The sequence below is a fragment of the Bombina bombina genome, chromosome 7, assembly GCF_027579735.1.
Source record: "Bombina bombina isolate aBomBom1 chromosome 7, aBomBom1.pri, whole genome shotgun sequence".
Lineage (NCBI taxonomy): Eukaryota > Metazoa > Chordata > Amphibia > Anura > Bombinatoridae > Bombina > Bombina bombina.
This window is the reverse complement of record NC_069505.1, coordinates 340,713,257-340,738,374: the sequence shown is the minus strand read 5'-3', so window position 1 is coordinate 340,738,374 and position 25,118 is coordinate 340,713,257. Positions and strand designations below refer to the sequence as shown.

General features: G+C 36.9%; 1 protein-coding gene across 1 annotated transcript in view; it reads left to right on the top strand.

Annotated features, from left to right (window-relative positions):
- Nucleotides 1–25,118, top strand: part of ADAMTS9 (ADAM metallopeptidase with thrombospondin type 1 motif 9) — a 527,878-nt gene that overhangs the window by 38,103 nt on the left and 464,657 nt on the right. Inside the window, exon 3 of the mRNA XM_053721004.1 lies at nt 9,348–9,510. Coding sequence (XP_053576979.1) covers nt 9,348–9,510 — 163 coding nt within the window. The remainder of the gene's footprint in view (nt 1–9,347; nt 9,511–25,118) is intronic.

The window sequence follows — 25,118 nt, the reverse complement described above, 5'->3', positions numbered from 1 at the left end:
GAGATTGAATGCTTAGTTTTGGCTAAGAGTGGATTTTCGGAGTCAGTCATTGATACCATGCTTCAGGCTCGGAAAACCGGTTACTCAGAAAATTTACCATATGGTATGATGCACATACCTATATTGGTGTCAATCGAAGGGCTTCTCTTAGAGTAGGGTCAGGATTCCTAGAATTTTGTCTTTTCTCCAGGAAGGTCTGGAGAAGGGTTTGTCAGTCAGTTCTCTGAAGGGTCAGATTTCTGCACTGTCTACTTTTTTACACAAACGTCTGGCGGATGTGACAGATGTTCAATCTTTTTGTTAGGCCCTGGTCAGAATCAGCCCTGTGTTTAAACCTGTTGCTTCTCCTTGGAGCTTGAACCTTGCACTTAAAATTTTGCAGCAGGTTCCATTTGAGCCAATGCATTCTGTAAATATTAAGTTGTTATCTTGGAAAGTTTTGTTCCTTATTGCTATCTCCTCTGCTCGCAGAGTTTCTGAACTCTCGGCTATGAAGTGTGATTCCCCTTACCTTATTTTTCAACCCCAATTAATTTGGGGTTCCTCCTTAAGGTGGTTTCGGTTGGAAACATTAATCAAGAAATTGTTGTTCCTTCTTTTTGTCCTAATCCTTCTCATAAGAAACGTCTTTTGCATAACTTGGATGTTGAGAGTGCTCTAAAATTTTACCTACAGGCTACTAAGGATTTTTAACAATCTACTGCCATGTTTGTTTGTTTCTCAGGAAAGCGTAAGGGTCAGAAGGCCCCTGCTACTTCTCTTTCCCTCTGGTTGAGAAGTATGATTAGTTTTGCTTATCTTATCCTGAAAGAATTACGGCTCATTCCACTAGTGTTGTCTCTTCTTCTTGGGCTTTCAAAAATGAAGCTTCTGTGGAACAGATTTGCAAGGTAGCAACATGGTCCTCTATGCATACTTTTTCCAAATTCTACAAATTTGATACTTTTGCCTCGGCTGAGGCCTCTTTTGGGAAAACGGTTCTTCAAGCGGTGGTGCCTTCTGTTTAGGTCCCCCTCCCTGTTCATTCTATGTCCTCTAGCTTGGGTATTGGTTCCACTAGTAATTGGAATGACTTTGTGGACTATCCATGTCATAGGAAAGAAAACAAAATTTATGCTTACCTGAAGTTTCTTTCTTTCCGGACATGGAGAGTTCACAACCCCACCCTTAAATAAGACAGTATTTTTTGTTAAACCTCAGGCACCTCTACACCTTTGTGTTATCTTCTTTTTCCATTTCCCTTCTGCCGAATGACTGGGGGTTATGGGTAAGGGAAGTTACACTTAACAGCTCTGCTGGGGTGCTCTTTGCCTCCTCCTGCTGGCCAGGAGTGAATATTCCACTCGTAATTGGAATGATGTTGTGGACTCTTCATGTCCGGAAAGAAAGACATTTATCAGGTAAGTATAAATTTTGTTTTTTATGACTAATTTTTAATCAGAAAGTGTATATATGAGTGTAATACTTTATTTTATATTACATATGTATTATATATGTATTTATGTTGGTTTGTGCACATTTTTTTTAACCCTTACACCGAAGTGTTCACTCCCGCTAACCCGACAAGAGCAAAATTGGTTTGCACTCGGTCACACTTGTTTACTTTCAATTTGTAATATGTTTACAAGTTAACGCTGTCGCAAATTTGGTTATTGCAACCTGAGCTAACAATAGCATACCATTGTTTTCTAGCCCAATTTAGGAGTATAATATTATTATTTTTATTAGTAGTAGTTATTTGTAGAGCACCAACAGATATTATGATCATTAAGAAAATCTTATGAAGAACTTTTTTTCCTACAAAATTCATGATTAAAGAGATGGTAAATTTCAGACGTTAAGAATGTTGCTATGAAAAATAAATATAAGGTACAAGCAAAACTGCATACTTTTTTTTTTCCAGAAAAGTGTGTGTATATATATATATATATTTATTTATTTATTAAAAAGAGAAAGAAAGGCTATTCTTAACCAGCACAAGGGTATTTATTGTCACTAATAAAAATATAGGCAACAAAAAATAGGACACCCTGATGAATCACAATTCAGCCGGAAGAAGCATGTAAATCAATGGGTGAAACGCGCGTAGATACTAAATGACTTTTGCAGGATTTCACTTTATTTTTATGTTGCCTTGCACTCACTTATATTTGGTATCCTGTGAGAAATCAGGGTGTACTATTCTGTGTTGCCTAGATTTTTATTAGTGACAATAAATACCCTTGTGCTGGTTAAGAATCACTTTTCTTTTTCTTTTCTTTTTTAGAATTTTAAAACCTACATTTGGATTCTCTGTGCACTATGAGTGGTATATTGATTTTTCATAACCACTTAATAATAAATTACAATCTCAATAGTAAGTAGTGCTGCTTTTCACATTTTTATATAGAAAATTAGAATGTCAGGGGATGAAATCCACTGACGAACCCCAATAGCGCTTCTTACAGGCAAAACCTAGAAACCTAGATGTATACACACCTAGTAATAATATGTTTATATTGAAATGCAAATATAAATATAAACATAAATATAAAGACAGGTAATAGCTGCCTGTCCTTAAAAAAAGAGAGGTCTTTCTAAACATGGATATAGAGTATTCGTATACATCTATTTCTTACCTTATACGGATTATATTTGAAGAAAGTTTACATCTGAGTGGGGGCAGAACCTGAATTGACTTTCTACAAGTGATCATCTTTTTGATTCTGATATTGAACTTTATGTGTTTATCATAAACAAGCTATTACAATACATTATTATAATACAATATATATATATATATATATATATATATATATATATATATATATACACATACAATCCCATATGCCTTATATGGCATTTTGTAACACATACATTTATGTTTAGTCTGTATAATACACTTTGTATAGAGCCATCCTGCTCCTTTTTGTACTTTTTTATATCTCTACATAGGCGTCCTAAGGGCTTTCAAACGGCTGGACTTCAAGAGTGTCATATGACACACACACTGATTGGATGTTCATTGGAATTGTCATAAAAAAAAAAGTTCATCCCAGTGGGCCGGAATATCATTGTAATAGAAACATTACTATAGGCACGGATTTAACCCTTTTCATGGATAGATTTTTTTTTTTTTAAAAAGTTCACACATACTTTTTTAATGTCAAAGATTACATATATAGCATTTGATTAAATCACTTTAAAGAGTTTGGGACTTTTTTTTTGTAGATAAATATTTTTCTAAATGTTTTGAAGATAATCCTGTATTTTGGCTGTAATCCCACTCCTGACATACACACATTATATTTAAAGATGTAAGCATTGTGCTCCACTTCTATATTGAAAGTGACTGCAGCCTGAAAAGTGATTATCTTATTTCTTAATGTCAGTTCCTAAATTATCCCCTTAATGACAACTGACGTACCAGGTACGTCATGCATTAACAAGCAGTTAATGACAATGGACGTACCTGGTACGTCAGTTGTCTAACAGAGTGCTGGAAGCGATCACAAATGCTTCCAGCAGTTCTAAGGGTATTGCAGTGATGCCTCGATATGGAGGCATCCTGCAATACCACTTTACAAGCCCCCAATGCAGAGAGAGCCACTCTGTGGCCCTCTCTGCACCGGTAGCAATAATGCCGGGTGTGAGGGTGCGCACGCGCACCCATTAGCCACACTGACACCAATGAATGAGGGCAGAAAGGGGAAAAAAAAGGGATTTTTTTTAAAAAAAATATAAAAGGATCTGGGAGGGGGTGGGGCTGGGGGTATTGTGGGGGGCTGCTACACTACAGAAATAGTTTTTTAAGTAAAAATAAAATAAAAATACTTTTTGGGGGGTTTTTGGGGCCAAACTGGGTACTGGCAGACAGCTGCCAGTACCCAAGATGGTGGTAATTAGGTAGGGGAGAGGGTTAGAGAGCTGGAGGGGGGATCAGGGAGGTTGGGGCTAAGGCAGGGGTCCATCACAGCTAAAATACTTTATTATTTTTATTTAAAAAAAAAAAAAAACCTCTTTTATTTAGTACTGGCAGACTTTCTGCCAGTACTTAAGATGGCGGGAACAATTGTGGGGTGGGGGAGGGAAGAGAGCTGTTTGGGAGGGATCAGGGGGTGGGATGTGTCAGGTGGGAGGCTGATCTCTAAAATTAACCCTGCAAGCTCCCTACAAGCTACCTAATTTAACCCCTTCACTGCTGGGCATAATTAATGTGTGGTGCGCAGCAGCATTTAGCGGCCTTCTAATTACCAAAAAGCAACGCCAAAGCCATATAAGTCTGCTATTTCTGAACAAAGGGGATCCCAGAGAAGCTTTTACAACCATTTATGCCATAATTGCACAAGCTGTTTGTAAATAATTTCAGTGAGAAACCTAAAATTGTGAAAAATGTTAAGTTTTTTTTTTTATTTGCTCGCATTTGGCGGTGAAATGGTGGCATAAAATATACCAAAATGGGCCTAGATCAATACTTGGGGTTGTCTACTACACTACACTAAAGCTAAAATTAACCCTACAAGCTCCCTAATTAACCCCTTCACTCCTGGGCATAAAACACGTGTGGTGCGCAGCGGCATTTAGAGGCCTTCTAATTACCAAAAAGCAACCCAAAAGCCATATAAGTCTGCTATTTCTGAAAAAAGGGGATCCCAGAGAAGCATTTACAACCATTTGTGCCATAATTGCAGAAGCTGTTTGTAAATAATTTCAGTGGGAAACCTAAAGTTTGTGACAAATTTTGTGAAAAAGTGAACTTTTTTTTTTTTTGATCGCATTTGGCGGTGAAATGGTGGCATGAAATATACCAAAATGGGCCTAGATCAATACTTTAGGATGTCTTCTAAAAAAAAATATATACATGTCAAGGGATATTCAGGTATTCCTGACAGATATCAGGGTTCCAATGTAACTAGCGCTAATTTTGAAAAAAAGTGGTTTGGAAATAGCAAAGTGCTACTTGTATTTATTGCCCTATAACTTGCAAAAAAAGCAAAGAACATGTAAACATTGGTATTTCTAAACTCAGGACAAAATTTAGAAACTATTTAGCATGGGTGTTATTTGGTGATTGTAGATGTGTAACAGATTTTGGGGGTCAAAGTTAGAAAAAGTGTGTTTTTTTCCATTTTTTCCTCATATTTTATTATTATTTTTTTAGTAAATTATAAGATATGATGAAAATAATGGTATCTTTAGAAAGTCCATTTAATGGTGAGAAAAACGGTATATAATATGTGTGGGTACAGTAAATGAGTAAGAGGAAAATTACAGCTAAACACAAACACTGCAGAAATGTAAAAATAGCCATTGTCATTAAGGGTAAGAAAATTGAAAAATGGTCCGGTCATTAAGGGGTTAAAGTATTGTTTCTGTTTGAAAGAAAATATGGGAAATCATCTTGGGGTTCCTTATTTCTCTTGTTATTTCCTTAAAACACGAAACATGTATTTTTCAGAGTGATCTCAGAGCATCCTGTTCTAATCATGCCGAATATGTAATAAAGAACATATACATTCTCCAAAGGTCAACAAAACAGGAACATACTTGTTGACATGCAAGTCCTGGATACAATATAAATGTATTGCCTTTGTCTCTTATTAGCAGGTGCAATGTTGTGTTTGTTTGTTCATTTTTTTTTATAAAGTTAGCAGTGTCAAATTTTCATCAAACATTGCCCTGGATATTGATGGACTTATTGCAGTTTAATATTGTGGTTGGGGATTTTATATTGGATGCAGGATTTCTAGGTGAGGGTGTTTGCTTAGAGAGACCTTAAAAAGCTTCTTAAAGGGACATTCATGTAAATTTTGTAACACTGATTCAAGCATAGTCATTAAAGGGGTTAAACACATAGGTAAAATCCTGCTCTGCAGCCATATACACTGCAGATTTCAAGCAGAGAATGGCTGTTGATGATACAAAATTAAAATCAATCCCTCCTATACACATTACATTGTTGCAGTTGGCTTCTTATGATAGATGCAGAGATGCATTTTGGCCTATGCAAACAAGGCACTTGCCTAGGGCGGCAGATTGGGTAGGGGCAGCACTTTTTTGTGGCTATATTTGTAAGAGGCTTGCCTTTATTTTAGAAGTATTATACAGGTATATAATGGGAGATTGTGCCTAAAGAGCTTACATTCTAGGGGGTTATAATAAGAGACTGCCTATGGAGCTTACAATTTTAGAGGTAGCTCTGAACCTTTTTTTTTTAATTTAGCTAGTTACTGCCTTTAGTTCTTTTGGCTTTAAAAGGAAACTCAAATTGTTTCTTTCATGGTTTAGAAAGAACAAGTAATTTTAAACAACTTTCTTATTTACTTCTATTATCTAATTTGCGTCATTCTCTTGATATTCTTTGCTGAAAAGCAGATCTAGATAGGCTCAGTAGATGCTGATTGGTGGGTGGACATATATGCCTCGTGTGATTGGCTCATCCATGTGCATTGCTATTTCTTAAAAAAAAGAATATCTAGAAAATTATGCAAATTAGATAATAGAAGTACATTGAAATGTTGTTTAAAATTGTATTCTTTATCTGAATCATAAAATAAAAATTTTGGGTTTAGTGTCCGTCCCTTTAAGCACTTAAGGGTCAATTAATCAAGCTGCGGCATACATATGCTCCCCAGCCCGCCACAGTTTGCCTCTGGCGGGCTAAATTCCGCTTCCAGGATTTCAGCATTGCACAATAATGCAATTTTACGCTCTTGTGCAATGTCGCCCCCTGCCCGCAAAAAGCCGATCACACGGGCCGGAGCTGTCTATCTCCCTGGTCAGACAAGACCGGGGAGATTGAAATTCGCCACCTAAGAGGTAGCGAAGATTTTGGGGAAGCAGCAGTCTAATGATGTGTGATTTGTGATGATGTGTTACTTTGCCATTAAAGGGGCATGAAACCCAAAAAAATTCTTGATGATTTAGACAGAGCAAACAATTTTAAACAACTTTCCAATTTACTGCTATTATTTAATCTGCTTCCTTCTCTTGTTATCCTTTGCTGAAAGGTTTATCTAGGTAAGCTCAGGAGCAGCAGAGAACCTAGGTTCTAGCTGCTGATTGGTGGCTGCTGATATATAACGATTGTTATTGGTTCACCCATGTGTTCAGTTAGAAAGCAGTAGTGCATTGCTGCTCCTTCAACAAATGATACCAAGAATTAAATAAATTAGATAATAGAAGTAAAAATTAAAATGTTTAAAATTGTATTCTCTATCTGAATCATGAAATACTTTTTTGGGGTTTTATGTCCCTTTAAGAAGCTTTTCGATTTACTTCTTCCCTCTTGGTATTTCTAGGTAGGTTCAGCAGAAGCAGTACTCTACTGGGTGCTACCGGTAGTTGGTTATGAGCTAGTTGGTTATTGGTCACTAGTGCACGGGGGGCGGCGGGCGGGCGCGTGCACGGGGCGGGAGCGGGAGGGAACCGCTACACTACAGAAAAAAAAATCTGAAAATAGCTATAATAAAAATGTTCCATAAAGTTTCTAAGTGATCTGCAACTGGTGGGAGGTTGGGGGGGGACAGCTACACTACAGAAAAGGGGATTTTTAAAAAAAAAAGATTCCTTTTTTTACTAAACTGGGTACTGGCAGACAGCTGCCAGTACCCAAGATGGCTCCCGCTAAGGCAGAGGGGGAGGGTTAGAGAGCTGTTTGGTGTGGGATCAGTGAGGTTGGGGGCTAAGGGGGATACTACAAAGCAGCATATGTAAATATGCTAAAAAAAAACCTAAAAAACCCCACAAATATAGCTTTTATTTTAGTACTGGCAGAGTTTCTGCCAGTACTTAAGATGGCGGGGACAATTGTGGGGTGGGGGAGGGAAGAGAGCTGTTTGGGAGGGATCAGGGGGTCTGATGTTTCAGGTGGGAGGCTGAGCTCTACACTAAAGCTAAAATTAACCCTGCAAGCTCCCTACAAGCTACATAATTAACCCCTTCACTGCTAGCCATAATACACGTGTGATGTGCATCGGCATTTAGTGGCCTTCTAATTAACAAAAAGCAACGCCAAAGCCATATATGTCTGCTATTTCTGAACAAAGGGGATCCCAGAGAAGCATTTACAACCATTTGTGCCATAATTGCACAAGCTGTTTGTAAATGATTTCAGTGAGAAACCTAAAATTGTGAAAAATTTAACGTTTTTTTTTTAATTTGATCGCATCTGGCGGTGAAATGGTGGCATGAAATATACCAAAATGGGCCTAGATCAATACTTTGGGTTGTCTACTGCACTACACTAAAGCTAAAATTAACCCTAGAAGCTCCCTACATGCTCCCTAATTAACCCCTTCACTGCGGGGCATAATACACGTGTGGTGCGCAGTGGCATTTAGCGCCCTTCTAATTACCAAAAAGCAACAACAAAAGCCATACATGTCTGCTATTTCTGAACAAAGGGGATCCCAGAGAAGAATTTACAACCATTTATGCCATAATTGCACAAGTTGTTTGTAAATAATTTCAGTGAGAAACCTAAAGTTTGTGAACAAAATTGTGAAAAAGTGAACAATTTTTTTTATTTGATTGCATTTGGCAGTGAAATGGTGGCATGAAATATACCAAAATGGGCCTAGATCAATACTTTGGGGTGTCTTCTAAAAAATATATATATACATGTCAAGGGATATTCAGGGATTCCTGAAAGATATTAGTGTTCCAATGTAACTAGCGCTAATTTTGAAAAAAAGGGGTTTGGAAATAGCAAAGTGCTACTTGTACTTATGGCCCTATAACTTGCAAAAAAAGCAAAGAACATGTAAACATTGGGTATTTCTTAACTCAGGACAAAATTTAGAAACTATTTAGCATGGGTGTTTTTTGGTGGTTGTAGATGTGTAACAGATTTTGGGGGTCAAAGTTAGAAAAAGTGTGTATTTTTTCCATTTTTTCCTCATATTATATAATTTTTTTTATAGTTAATTATAAGATATGATGAAAATAATGGTATCTTTAGAAAGTCCACTTAATGGCGAGAAAAACGGTATATAATATGTGTGGGTACAGTAAATGAGTAAGAGGAGAATTACAGCTAAACACAAACACCGCAAAAATGTAAAAATAGCCTTGGTCCCAAACGGACAGAAAATGGAAAAGTGCTGCGGTCATTAAGGGGTTAAACCAAAGGATGCCAAAGGAACAAAGACCATTTGATGACAGAACTAAATGGTAAAGTCTCTTAAAATTGCATCTTTTATCTGTATAATAAGTCTTTAATTTGGACTTTCATGTACCTTTAAATACACCATGATGGTGTTGAAATTATTATTCTGCTTTGACGTTTTCTTGCATGATGTCTTGAATTTCTTTTTATGAACGTACTACCATCTAATATGCTTAATTTTTTTTATTCTTGTTCTCAGCTAGGCACATTTAAGTCTCAGGACGGGGACTATTTTGTAGAACCACTACTTTCAGATGACGGGAATAACTTTGAAGAAGATCACAACAAGCCACATGTGGTCTACAGACACAACGCACCTCAGAAAAACTTATCAAGGGAAAAACATATATGTGACACTAAAGGTAATTTTTTTACTTCTTGATGAGTTTTATAATATTAGTAGGCATGGGAGTTAGGATACTTCATTTTCATCCAAATACAGAAGAAGGCGGCCACTCTTTTCGGATTGGATTTCCACAGATCTTAGTGTGTTGCACTTTCACAAGAAGGAATCCAGCTCCGAAAAAAGCCAAACGCCATGAGCGGCCGCCGTCTTCCGCATTTGAATTCCAATGAAAGCATCCAAATGCCCATCCCTAAATATTGGCTTTTGATTGTGCTTCAAGGGCACTGTTTATTAGGAATGCAAAAAATATATATTCTCTGTGCTCAGTATGAATTTCAGTGGTTAAATTAGCTAATTCTAAAATGTTAGTTTATCCTTAAATATTATATTTTATATTTATGAAGCCATGATTTTATATGGTCTAAGACTTGTGTTTTAGTTAAAGGGACATAAAATACTGTGAGCTTGTGTTCTAAAATGTGTGTTTATGCGTAGTAGAGAAACACTTTTTAATATTGTTATAACTTATTTGCTTGGTTTTGTGTAAAATTTGTGTTTCTTTGTTGTACCCTAGAGAGGGGGAAAAAGCAAATTCTGTAACCTAGATTTCCTTCAAAATGTTGCTGGTTGCTTAAACAAGCTACACACTAGACAGCGTTTTTTTTTTTTAACAAACTCATGCTTGGCCATGACTAAGGGAGATAAAATAAAAAAATGCTAGAGTTTTCAAGTTATTTGGTATCTATAACTTTATTGGTACATAGATTTTGTAATGCCCAAATATGTTCAGTGCAACAGGCCAACAATAAGATCCTTTGGGTAGACAATTTAGAACTAAGTTGAAAAAGTTCAACATTATTACATTACAGCAGCAAAGTAAACAAGTGAATAAATATAGAAAGAAAGTGTTGGTGAGGATGAGAGGTATTTGCAGAATTTGTTAGAAACAATAAGCTTATCTAGCAAGCTAGAATATGTGTGTATGTTCTATTTATATACAGGAATACCTCGCTCATACATCGGGTTAGGGACCATAGTGAAAACCGCCTTATAGTGAAACGAGTCATTTTTTGTTTTCTTTTCACTTCCTAGTGCGTTTAACAACATGAAAACATGTTTGAACTCACATATATTAGCTGTGCAATAGCGCTAAGTTTAGTTTAGTACAGTATTCAATTAGTATTCAATAAAAACTGTTCAGAACCTGAAAAACAGTGAAAATTACTATAGTAAATTTGCCAGACTACAACACTGAGACACGGAGTGCACTGCAAAGCTGTAAACAGACCGAAGTGTGCATAACAAAATGGTGTCAGTCGCTTTTCTTGCAATCTCACAATGAATACACTACTGTTTCAAACTCCTTGAAGGGTGTTTTCATTCTGTGCGTGTTAGTTTATCGTGATAGTCTATTGCCACGTGGCTTCCCAAAGACATTATCATATGGTAAAGAAATTGCACTTTCTGCCAACGGATATTTACTTCCCCTACAGCATAGGGAAAAGTGCTTCATTGTAATTTAAGGAAATAAGTAAATAAAGCTAATTACAACATGTTTACAAACGTGTAATACAGACTTAAGCAACATATTCTTTCATTTTATGTCTATTTGTTCAATTTTTAAAAAAGTCTTTTACTATCTTTTAATTTTTAAACAACTTTTATATTTTCTTGAAATAAAAATAAATTAAGGGCTAGAGAGAATGAGGCAGTATTCCAGGTTAAGGGTTTGTAGGTACATTTTCCTTTTAAACAAAACTAGCTTAGAACTTTAAAGGGATGTTCTAAGGGCTAGATTTATTAAAGCTGAGGCGTACAGGGGCACGTATACGCACCCCTGTATGCCTCAGCTCGCCTGTGGCGGGGCAAAAATTCCCTCAGCTATTCGGCATTGCACACGAGCGCAATTTTGCGCTCGCTTGCAATCCCGCCCCCTGCCCGCGCACAGCCAATCACGCGCGGGCAGGAGCTGTCAATCTCCTCGGTCTGACTAGACCGAGGAGATTGAATTTCGCCAGATTAGAGGTGGCGAAGAGGCTCAGGAAGCAGCGGTCTGGTGACCGCTGCTTGATAAATGACGGCGAGCAAGTTCTTGAGAGAACTTGCTGCCGTAAGGGCTTAATAAATCTAGCCCTTAGCTGTCTATTCCAAGTGCATTGGAGCTCTTTGCAGTCAAGTAGCTGAAAACAAAATCATTTTTATACAATATTCATAACTGTGTATGTACTGTAAATATTTTACATTCCTATGTTCTTCTTATAGAGGAATATGTTCTAAGTATTTTTAACTACATATTCCAATATATCAGTGTGCATATATATTTATACACACATAGATATTTTACCAAAATACCATGAGATATATGTAGAAATATGTATTTATGAATAAATAGAACACATTCTGCTATGTGAAGAACATTAGATATTTTCATGGTGGGTTTGCGCTACTTGTTGGGTGTTTTTTTCCTTCGCGCTCTATTGAAGTCTATAGGAGAATAAGATAATGGGGGCACGATATTCTAATTTTGCCTTTTTGTGCACTTTGGGTTAGTGCGCAAGCAAAAAAATTTTACTTTCAATTTGCAATGCGCACGGTACCAGTTGAGCGCAATTAGTATGCGAGTGGTAGCAATAAATAGCATTTCATTCGTAATCTCGCCCACGGACGGTATTTTTTAGGTTTCAGGTCAAAGTGGAAAACTAAGATTAAATATAGAAATAAAGATGCTATGATGGTCAAATTTCTTCTACATACGAGAATCTAATTATGAAGAAATATTCATTTAAAACTCCTGATTTATGCTGTATAATTACTTATGCAAATGTATGCTAATGAGCATGGCCAGTATTTTATCCACAAAAGGGGGCAACCCTAAACATGAGGGACCAGAGAGAGTTCTGTTGGTAGGGAACTCTGAGGTCAAGTAGAGAGCAGCATATTGCTTGAGGAGTTTCATGCTCGAGGAGTGACAGAGCTCTCTCAATATCAGTCAAGTAGCTTATTCTGAAATATGGTTTGCCAACATGGTGGACTATAGTGGGTTTTGTTACTAGGGGACCTTGAGAGTGGAGAGCTGCTGGGGGTTTTATTGTGAGAAAGGGTAGCGCCATATATCTGACGGGGTTTCTCAGTAACAGACAAGTAGACGGTTTTTGTATGTGCTGGGCCACCATGGCGTAGTGTGTTGATTCTTTTAGTATGGATATTGGGGTCCAGTGAAGAACTGCTTTTTGCTATAGTCTAGGAGTTCTTGGAGGGTAACAGTGTTTAACTGACATTGATTTCCCTAAGACAGTGAAGACGCCTTTTTGGAGAGCCTCCTGGGTAATCATTGTAGATCAGAATTGGTTTTGGTGGCAAGTGAACTCAGGAATCAAGTTACTCAGCTCTGCTAGAAGGGTTTAAAGGGACAGTATACACCAATTTTCATGTAAGTGCATGTAATAGACACTACTATAAAGAAGGATATGCACAGATACTGATCTAAATATCCAGTATAAAACCTTTTAAAAAACTACTTAGAAGCTCCCAGTTTAGCACTGTTAATGAGTTTCGGCTGGGACACCCACTGAAAGGAGATGAGAAACTGGAAGAGCAGACTCCCCCTCCCCTGCATATGAAAAGACCCATTACAAAAACAGTAACAAGCAGGAATCTACATCTGATACTTAGGGGCTTGGTTAAAAGTCTGAAAATTAGCACAATGTTATTAAAAAAATAAGCAAAGCTATATATTGTTACAAAAAACTCCCAGATGCGCTATTTAAATAGATCAGCTACAAAACATTTCTGCAAAGTAAAATCTAGTGTACAATGCCCCTTTAATATGCAACACACACCCTCCTGACCTTTTCTGCTGCCGCACTATAACATGAAATAACAACTAATTGTTTTATTGATGTATTTGTTCAGATGTGGTTCTAATAATAGTCTGAGCCTTTGTTAAGTTAAAGGGACATAGAACCCAAACTTTTTTGTGTGTGATTCAGATAGAGCAAGCACATTTAAACTAATTTACAATTTACTTATATTAATATCCTTTGTATCCTTTGTTGAAAATAATACTTGAGTAGGTTCAGTATCAGCAATGCACTACTGGGAGCTATCTGCTGATTGGTGGCTGTATATATATGCCTTTTTTCATTGGTTCACCCAATGTATTTAGCTAGCTTTTAGCAGTGCATTGCTGCTCATTCAACAAAGGATACCAAGAGAATAAAGCATATGTGATAATAGCAATAAATTGGAAAGTTGTTTAAAATTGTATTCTCTATCTGAATCTTAAAAAAGAAAACATTGGGTTTTATGTCCCTTTAAACACAAATTGTAAGCTGCATGATAATCACAAACTAATACACATATATAGCATGAATTGTTGCACAGTGCAGTTAAAGGGACAGTCTACTTGAAAATTGCTATTGTTTAAAAAGATAGATAATTCCTTTATTACACATTCCTCAATTTTGCATGACCAACACAGTGATTTTAATATAATATACTTAGTTACCTCTGTGATTACCTTGTATCTGAGCCTCTGCAGACTGCCCCGTATCTCAGTTATTTTGACAAACTTGCATTTTAACCAATCAGTGCTGACTCATAAATAACTCCAAGGGAGTGAGCACAATGTTTATCTATATGGCACACATGAACTAGCAATGTCTTAAGTGTCAAAATGCACTTAGACAAGAGGCAGCTTTGAAATCAGTTTAAGCCTACCTAGGTTTAGCTTTCAAAAAAGAATACCAAAAGAACAATGCTAATGCTAAAGTTGACAGCAATGCAAACCAGAGCACGCTTTCAAAGGCTCCTAAGGGAGCCTCGTTCTGATGCCTTCATACACCTCAAGCACAGCGAAGGGGGTTTGTAGCGCAGCAATGGCAGCAAATTTAAAGGGATAGTAAACCCCAAAATTTTCTTTTATGATTCAGATATAACATACCATTTTAAACAACTTTCCAAATTAATGTTATTATCAAATTTCTTCATTCTCTTGTTATCCATTGCTGAAGGGACAGCATTGCACTACTGACAGGAAGCTGAAAATATATAGTTAGCCAATCACAAGAGACAAATGTGTGCAGGCACCAATTAGCAGCAGCTCCCACTAGTGTATATTCATTTTTTAACAAGGGATACTAAGAGAACGAAGCACATTTGAAAATAGAAGTGAATTTAAAAGTGCCTTAAAATGATGTGCTCTATCTGAATCATGCAAGTTTAATTTGGACTTTTCTATCCCTTTAAATGTATATGCTTATATACGTTTATATTTACTGGGAACACACAGTTCCCATTGACTGCAATGTAAAGGCACTTTTCAGTGCCATTTTTTTTTCTTCTAAATCCCCACTCCCGCCAACTTTACCCCCCAAATACTGTCTAGTGCAGTAATTTTATTAAAAAATGATACTGCTATCTTTATTTATTTAATAAAATACAATAGATTGTATTTTGGGGGCATTTGGGGCACATTTATAAAATTAACCAGAGATCTGATCACTGGTTAATTTTATAAGCGCTAATTGCTACAGCGAGCTCACAGTAGCAATAACCAGCCACTTGTAATGTCTAATTATCCCTAGGGATGGACGAATGTGTTTATATCCGAATTCGAATGTTAGAACGAATGTTATTGTAGAAATTTGATTTACATAATAGAATGTTGATAAGAACGAATATTCTTAAAAATTCGATTTTCGAATGTTATTTACAGTTTTCGAATGTCACATTCAAATTCAAATGTCACATTCGAATTCGAATATTACATTTATAAAACACAGTATTAGACTAGAAATACTATTTCGAATTCGAATGTCACATTATATTATAATATTACATTTCGAAATTGAATGAATACATAGCTAAACATTCTATTATTCGAACGAATATTTTCAAATTTTATTGAAAAATTCGACAACGAAAATTCAAAAATAGAATGTTATATAAACATTCGAAATATCCCACGCAAATAGGCAAATTTAGTGATCCACTTATTATCTGTCCCTATATATGTCATCACCTCCCTCTACTTATGGGTGCCACCATTTTGGAGCCCAGGGTACACTGCAGGTCTCTGAAGGAGAGTTATGTTCTGCACTAGCCAGATTACAACATAGCTGCACCTATGACTAGAGAGAGACAGGGAATAACCTTAGCATAATCTAAAATGTCACTTTCTCTTTTAATGCTTTTCAATAAACAATTATAATTTGCTATTGTGCTTTTAAATGCACCTTAACATGCTATAGGAAAAAAGGTTGCATTAAGACTTTGTACAGAGGCGTAACTAGAAACCACAGGGCCCAGGTGCAAGAATCTAAGAAGGACCCCCCCTACAAAAAACATAATTTATGTAAGAACTTACCTGATAAATTCATTTCTTTCATATTGGCAAGAGTCCATGAGCTAGTGACATATGGGATATACAATCCTACCAGGAGGGGCAAAGTTTCCCAAACCTCAAAATGCCTATAAATACACCCCTCACCACACCCACAATTCAGTTTAACGAATAGCCAAGCAGTGGGGTGATAAAGAAAGGAGTAGAAAGCATCAACAAAGGAAATTTGGAAATAATTGTGCTTTATACAAAAAATCATAACCACCATAAAAAGGGTGGGCCTCATGGACTCTTGCCAATATGAAAGAAATGAATTTATCAGGTAAGTTCTTACATAAATTATGTTTTCTTTCATGTAATTGGCAAGAGTCCATGAGCTAGTGACATATGGGATATCAATACCCAAGATGTGGAGTCTTCCACTCAAGAGTCACTAGAGAGGGAGGGAATAAAAATAAAAACAGCCATATTTCGCTGAAAAAGTTAATCCACAAACCAAAAAAATAAGTTTATTTCATTCTTGAAAGAAAAAAACTTAAATCAAAAAGCAGAAGAATCAAACTGAAACAGCTGCCTGAAGAACTTTTCTACCAAAAACTGCTTCCGAAGAATCAAATACATCAAAACGGTAGAATTTAGTAAATGTATGCAAAGAGGACCAAGTCACCGCTTTGCAAATCTGATCAACTGAAGCTTCATTCTTAAAAGCCCACGAAGTGGAAACTGATCTAGTAGAATGAGCTGTAATTCTCTGAGGAGGGGCCTGACCCGACTCGAAATAAGCTTGTTGAATCAAAAGTTTCAACCAAGAAGCCAAGGAACTAGCAGAAGCCTTCTGACCTTTCCTAGGACCAGAAAATAAAACAAATAGACTAGAAGTCTTCCTGAAATCTTTAGTAGCTTCCACATAATATTTCAAAGCTCTTACCACATACAAAGAATGTAAGTATCTCTCCAAAGAATTCTTAGGATTAGGACATAAGGAAGGAACAACAATTTCTCTACTAATGTTGTTAGAATTCACAACCTTAGGTAAAAATTGAAAAGAAGTCCGCAAAACTGCCTTATCCTGATGAAAAATCAGAAAAGGAGACTCAAAAGAAAGAGTAGATAGCTCAGAAACTCTTCTAGCAGAAGAAATAGCCAAAAGGAACAACACTTTCCAAGAAAGTAGTTTAATGTCCAAAGAATGCATAGGCTCAAATGGAGGAGCCTGTAATGCCTTCAAAACCAAATTAAGACTCCATGGAGGAGAAATTGATTTAATGACAGGCTTAATACGAATTAAAGCCTGTACAAAACAGTGAATATCAGGAAGTATAGCAATCTTTCTGTGAAATAAAACAGAAAGAGCGGAGATTTGTCCTTTCAAGGAACTTGCAGACAAACCCTTATCCAAACCATCCTGAAGAAACTGTAAAATTCTAGGAATTCTAAAAGAATGCCAGGAGAATTTATGAGAAGAACACCATGAAATGTAAGTCTTCCAAACTCTATAATAAATCTTTCTAGAGAGAGATTTACGAGCTTGTAACATAGTATTAATCACTGAGTCAGAGAAACCTCTATGACTTAGAACTAAGCGTTCAATTTCCACACCTTCAAATTTAATGATTTGAGATCCTGATGGAAAAAGGGACCTTGAGACAGTAGGTCTGGCCTTAATGGAAGTGGCCAAGGCTGGCAACTGGACATCCGCACCAGATCCGCATACCAAAACCTGTGTGGCCATGCTGGAGCCACCAGCAACACAAAAGACTGTTCCATGATGATTTTGGAGATCACTCTTGGAAGGAGAACTAGAGACGGGAAAATGTAAACAGGATGATAACACCAAGGAAGTGTCAGTGCATCCACTGCTTCCGCCTGAACATCCCTGGACCTGGACAGGTATCTGGGAAGTTTCTTGTTTAGATGAGAGGCCATGAGATCTATCTCTGGAAGCCCCCACATCTGAACAATCTGAGAAAACACATCTGGATGGAGAGACCACTCCCCTGGATGTAAAGTCTGGCGGCTGAGATAATCCGCATCCCAATTGTCTACACCTGGGATATGTACCGCATAGATTAGGGAGCTGGATTCCGCCCAAGCAAGTATCCGAGATACTTCTTTCATAGCTTGGGGACTGTGAGTCCCACCCTGATGATTGACATAAGATACAGTTGTGATATTGTCTGTCTGAAAACTAATGAACGGTTCTCTCTTTAGCAGAGTCCAAAACTGAAGAGCCCTGAGAATTGCACGGAGTTCTAAAATATTTATTGGTAATCTCGCCTCTTGAGATTTCCAAACCCCTTGTGCTATCAGAGATCCCCAAACAGCTCCCCAACCTGAAAGACTCGCATCTGTTGAGATCACAGTCCAGGTTGGCCGAACAAATGAGGCCCCTTGAACCAAACGATGGTGATCTATCCACCATGTCAGAGAGTGTCGTACATTGGGATTTAAGGATATTAATTGTGATATCTTTGTATAATCCCTGCACCATTGGTTCAGCATGCAAAGCTGTAGAGGTCTCATGTGAAAACGAGCAAAGGGGATCGCGTCCAATGCTGCAGTCATGAGACCTAAAACTTCCATGCACATAGCCACTGAAGGGAATGACTGAGACTGAAGGTGCCGGCATGCTGCGACCAATTTTAAACGTCTCTTGTCTGTAACATACTTACCAAAAGACACCCATCCACATACAGCAGATAGCCAAACCAGTACTAAAACAGTTATTAGTAGAGGTAATGGTAAATTGAGATTATATCGTCAATCTGAAAAGGGAGGTAGGAGATAAATCTCTACGACCGATAACAGAGAACCCATGAAAAAGACCCCCGTTAGAGAAATCATCGTATTCAATAGGTGATACTCCCATCACGTCCCTCTGACATTCGCTGTACTCTGAGAGGAATCGGGCTTCAACAATGCTGAGAAGCGCATATCAACGTAGAAATCTTAGCACAAACTTACTTCACCACCTCCATAGGAGGCAAAGTTTGTAAAACTGAATTGTGGGTGTGGTGAGGGGTGTATTTATAGGCATTTTGAGGTTTGTGAAACTTTGCCCCTCCTGGTAGGATTGTATATCCCATATGTCACTAGCTCATGGACTCTTGCCAATTACATGAAAGAAAAGTCAATTTGATAAAAAAATTACATTTAACACAGAAAAAAAGGGAATCAGATTACATGTCTGCAAAAAGAGGTACCCTGTGCCCACAGTCTGTGAGATGGTCTGACCCCCTATTACTGTATATAGTGACACTGTTTAACCCACCAGTACTGTATATAGTGAGTCAGTGACACAGTCTGTAATCTGTCGGTGAGATGGCTGGCCTGACCCTACCCGTCCCAGTACTTTATAAAGTGACCACAGTAGTCTGTGAGATAGTCCAGCCCCCCGTACTGTATATAGTGGTACTGTATAGACTGACACTGTTTACCCCCCGCCCCCCATGCTGTTGTAACAAGGTCTGTAATTTGCTGGTTCCACAAACATACACACACACATACATGCATAAATACACACACCGTCACATATATACATACACACACAAACACCAATGTCTAAATCAGAAACATTAACCCCTGTAGTCAGAGACACTAGTGAAGCATCACGTCACACTCACATGATATCAGTGCAGGCAGTGGCAGGTCAACGTATTTTATTATTGCAATTGCGATCTCTGCACCCCCTGTAGTTTCGCCCCAACCTTTGTAAGTGGCTAGGTAAGAGCTGAAAGAAAGCAAAAAAAAGGTTCAGACATTGGGGAAGGTGTATAAGGATGTTAGTGACAAGGGGTGCAAGGAAGGGAACAGGGCAATGGTGTGTGTGTGCATTTGTTAAAGCTAATTTGTATAATTGAACTAAAATTAAAAATTATAGCAAATAAACTAAAAATGCTGCTTGCATGATAGATATTATACACTAACTGGTAATAATAGTGTAAAAATGATAATAGTATGAATTGGCACCAGAGATGTAAATGCACCATATCACTTGCATAACATTTTTGCACTCAACTTGTAATCTGACCCAAAATGTTTAACTATGCTTAAAGGGACAATCTAGTCCAAAATAAACTTTCATGATTCAGATAGGGCATGTGATTTTAAACAATTTTCCAATTTACTTTTATCACCAACGTTGCTTTGTTCTTTGGTATTCTTAGTTGAAAGCTAAACCTAGGAGGTTCATATGCTAATGTCTAAGCCCTTGAAGGCCGCCTCTTCTCTCAGGGCAATTTGACAGTTTTTTCACCACTAGAGGGTGTTAGTTCATGTGTGTCATACAGATAACACTGTGCTCACGCACGTTGAGGTCAGGTGAGCCAGCTCTGAAATGGATGTCTGTCAAAAGAACTGAAATAAGGGGGCAGTCAGCACTGGCAGAGGCTTAGATACAAGGTAATCACAGAGGTAAAAAGTATATTATTATAACTGTGTTGGTTATGCAAAACTAGGGAATGGGTAATAAAGGGATTATCTATCTTTTTAAACAATACAAATTCTGGTGTAGACTGTCCCTTTAATCTAAAAAAGTAATCATTTGCCTGCTGCTCTGTGCAGCATCCTTGTAAAAATTGCTGCCAAAGATGATAAAGTGCATCAAGTAGGCTACAGATATCTTACCCAGCTAAGTGATCCACAGTGATCAGCGTAAGGAGCTTATGTTTATCTGTCACTCATTGGCCACATTAAAGGGACGGTAAAGTCAGAATTAAACAAATTTTAACTTTCATGATTTAGATAGAGCACGCAATTTTAAACTTAATGATTTTCTACTATTATCAAATTTGCTTTGTTCTCCTGGTACCTTTTGGTGAAAAGCATACCTAGATAAGCTGAGGCGCAGAAATTCACTACTGGGAGCTAGCTGCGATAGGTGACTGCATATATAAGCCTCTTGTCATTCTCTCGCACAATGTTTTATGTCCCTTTAAAGGATATAAACATACTCAAAAGACTTTTCAAATGCTATCGCCCAGGACTGCAAAACAATACAAAATTTTAAAATAACTTCATTATATTATTCTAAAACCTTTATTTTGACTGCTTTTTTTTTTAATTGTTTAGATGTACTTCTCATAGTTAAAATGACTACAATATCCTTTTATGTGAGTATGAAATTTGTAGTTGTACAGATAGAGTTGGCTTTACTTTTGTATTTTAGCTACCTAAGGGTTAATTAAGACTACGAGAGTTCTGAAAATCATTATAGTGTGCCAACACATAGGCATGAATGGAGTTAGATTACGATCACCCCAGCATATGCTTATCATGGTTAATGAGGCAGAACACAAAATTCAAGTTAGGTGTGTGAATAAAATTGGAGAAAACCAGTTGTTAACTTTAGTTAGACATTGATTCCTTCTTAGAAGTAAAGGAATAGTCTAGTCAAAAATAAACTTTCATGATTCAGATAGAGCATGCAATTTTAAGCAACTTTCTAATTTACTCCTATTATCAAATTTTCTTTGTTCTCTGTGTATTTTTATATGAAAAAAAGCAGGAATGTAAAGATTAGCTGAATTTTTGGTTCAGCTTCTGGGTAGTACTTGCTGATTGGTGGCTACATTTAGACACCAATCAGCAAGCGCTACGCAGGTGCTGAACCAAAAATGGGCCGGCTCCTATGCTTAGTCTTGCTTTTTCAAATAAAGATACCAAGAGAACAAAGAAAAATGTATAATATGAGTAAACTAGAAAGTTGCTTAAAATTGCATGCTCTATCTGAATCATGAAAGTTTATTTTTGACCAGACTATTCCTTTAATGTTAATACTCATATAGGATATACCACAACATATTTCTTAATAATATAACGGTCATAAAAGTACAAACATAAAATGTTATATCATTTTATTATTGATACTATTGCCTGTATTTAACTGTGTTTTAACCCCTGCAGTGGAATTAAATACATAGTTAAAGTCAGCTCCAGAGCAGCAATGTATTACTAGTAACGAGCTGCGCACATTGGTGAGGCAATGATTAGAGAGACGTGTGTAGCCACCAGTATTGCTACTGCTGATAATATGTACATATGGTTTTCAACAAGAGATACCAAAAAAATAGTAAGTTTGATAATAGAAATTTACTTTTTTGTTTTAAAATACATGCCCTATCAATGAAGTTTAATTTTTATTTTTATTTTGCATTAAAGGGACATTAGTCATGTTATATCATTTGTTGCATTCAGAATTTTCATTTTTAAGATTAAAGGGACGGCCAACACCCGACACAACTTAATCCCATCCCTTAGATCAGCAAAAGAAGATGTGCCTGCACTGCCTCCGATGTTCCATACCTCTGTTTTATTAGTAATCGTTCAAAATACGTACGTTATTCTCCTGTCGATATGACCGCCAAACTCCTCCTCCTCCTCCTTCGTCCCCTTCTCTATGAAATGTCATGCTCGTTCATGTAGGGAACGGTGATGCTGTTTTGTTTTTTTTGCTAATGCGCATGCGTATTTTAATTACTGTCCGCTCGCAATTCAGAAATAGGAAGTAAAGCTGCAAATTTCCGTGAACGAGTGTTGAGAATCCAACCGAGGATTCTATTCTGATTGGCGGATGGGTTGAAAGCGAAAGTTACTACGTAACAGTGGGAGGGGGGGAGTTTGGCGGCTATATTGACAGGAGAATAACGTATGTATTTTGAACGATTACTAATACAACATTAGAGGTATGGAACATCGGAGGCAGTGCAGGCGTATCTTCTTTTGCTGATCTAAGGGATGGGATTAAGTTGTGTCAGGTGTTGACTGTCCCTTTAAAATAAAGAAACATATGCAGGATGTGTAATAGCCAGCAAACCTCTTATCCCATCTGGCAGCTTGACACAAACATACACTTCCTTTTTTTTAATTCTTTATTTATAAAGTAGCATTTGGACAAAAACAATGTTACAATATTAACAATGAAAAGATAAACAGCAACATAAATATAAATACATTCTGTTAAAAAAATAAAAACACAAACCAGAAAACAATTATTTTATATCCCTCCAAAAAAGAATCTAAATATTTGGGAGTGTCTACTCTTAGCCCTCAAATGAAAAAAAGTGAACACTTTGCACCCTCTGGTGAAGGGGTGATGAGGGGTAAATACACAACAACATAACTTCCTTTTACTTGAAAATCAAAATAAACAGCCTCAGCTTAAAGGCCCAGTAAATTCAAAATGTAATTTCCAATAAAGGGCCGCTCGAGTGTTAACTCTGCTAGAAGTAAGCTTTTTTGCACGCGTCGGGTTGCGCTCGTATTATGAGTCGAAAGTAAACTTTTTTCACTCGGGCGCTAACCCAACGCTCGTAAAAAGACGCGTTTGCGCGTTCACTTATTTCCCCATAGAAGTCAATGGAGAAAAAAGGGGAAAAAAACCCCACCCTACTCGCGTGCAAACCCAATAGCATATTCTCAAGTGCGCTAACCTGACATGAGATATATATATATATATATACATGATTATATATAGGTATAGATATATACAGATGTATATAGGAATATCTATTTATAAATACATAGAACATATTCCACTATGCGCAGAACATTGGAATGGAAAATATATACAGTAAATACACACTATAACACTTTATTAAAATGTTTTCATCTACTTATCTGCTAAGAGCTCCAAAGCACATATATACATTTTATATATATATATATATATATATATATATATACACTCTGTATATATGGCTCAAAATTTCCACTAGCCATTGGCGAGTGGAAATTTAACAGTGGCGAATGAAAGTTAGTGAGTGGATGTCTACAAATATTATATACAGTATAACTCCAAAAATCCGGACTCCAGAAATCCGGACAACCTGAGAATCCGGACTCTGGAGTGATTACAACTTCCGGGTGTTGGTTTGTCACTGCGCATGTGCAAATTGGCATTCAGAGCTGCAACAAGCGACGGCACACAAAGGCAGTGAGAAATCTGAGCTCCACAACTGCGCACTACAGTTTGCCATACATGACCGGTACCTGTGCAGGTATTTACCATCTTTACACTGCACAGTACTGTTATACCTATATACTGTACTATATTGCACAGTAGTGTACTGTACTAATGTTTCCTAAAGTGGATAAGGGTTCTAAACAGAAGCAGAGGAGAAACACTCTGAAATCACTGGGCAAAGCAGAAGCACCATCCACAAGCGATGCTAGCGCTCCGTGAACAAGCAGTTCAGCATGTGCCAAAGAAATACCTGTAACGGAAAGGAATGTACATATGCAGGTGCAGTACTTTATTTTAATAAACAAGGTGATCTGTACAGTATTTATTTATAATAAAAAAACATTAGCACATCTTTTTTATTTACAGGTATTTTATCAGCAATGTCCGAGAATCCGGAAAATCCGAAAATACGGACCAGGCAAATCCCCAAGCAGTCCGGATTTTCGGAGTTGTACTGTATGTATGTATACATATGTATTTATGTGCTTATATGTGTATATTTGTCTGTAAATACATAAATAAAAACACAAATACATATGTATATATACACACACACACAGACACATATATATATATATATATATATATATATATGCATCTTTAGACATGTATATGTATGTATCTCAGTGTTAATGCCCTTTGCCTGCCTTTTTTTTTTTCTAACTCCTGGGACCTCATATCTTTGAGCCCTTATAACTTTATATTTTTTGTGCAATTTTTTTGTTAATAATTTGTATTAGATGGCGTTGTTATGAGTGTAAGTGTACTTTGTAATGTATTTTTAAAATGTTTTGTGACACTTTTTTGTTTTGCGAAACAACAGTTAACCAGGGCTCTAAGGACAAGCTAACCCTAGGCACGTTAACTTAAATTGCACTCAAGCGATCGCATTTCCTTTCAACTTGTAAATCGAGCGAAAAACCCTGATGAGGGCAAACACCTGCAAAAAAAAACCTTATCGCTCGCACTTAAAGGGACACTCAAGTCAAATTAAACTTTAATGAATCACATAGAACATGCAATTTTAAATTTACTTCCATTATAATATGTGCACAGTTTTTTTGTATGCACACTTCTTGAGTCACCATTTCCTACTGAGCATGTGCAAGAATTCAAAGAATATACATATATGCATTTGTGATTGGATGATGGCTGTCACATGATACAGGGGGGAGTGGAAAAAAACATAACTTTGAAATATTTCAGAAAAATATCCACTTCTCATTTGAAGTTCAGACTAAGTGCTATTGCATTGTCTTTTTATTGTGCATTTGTTGATTATGCAAATCTACTGTATTTACTGGTCCTTTAACTGTTA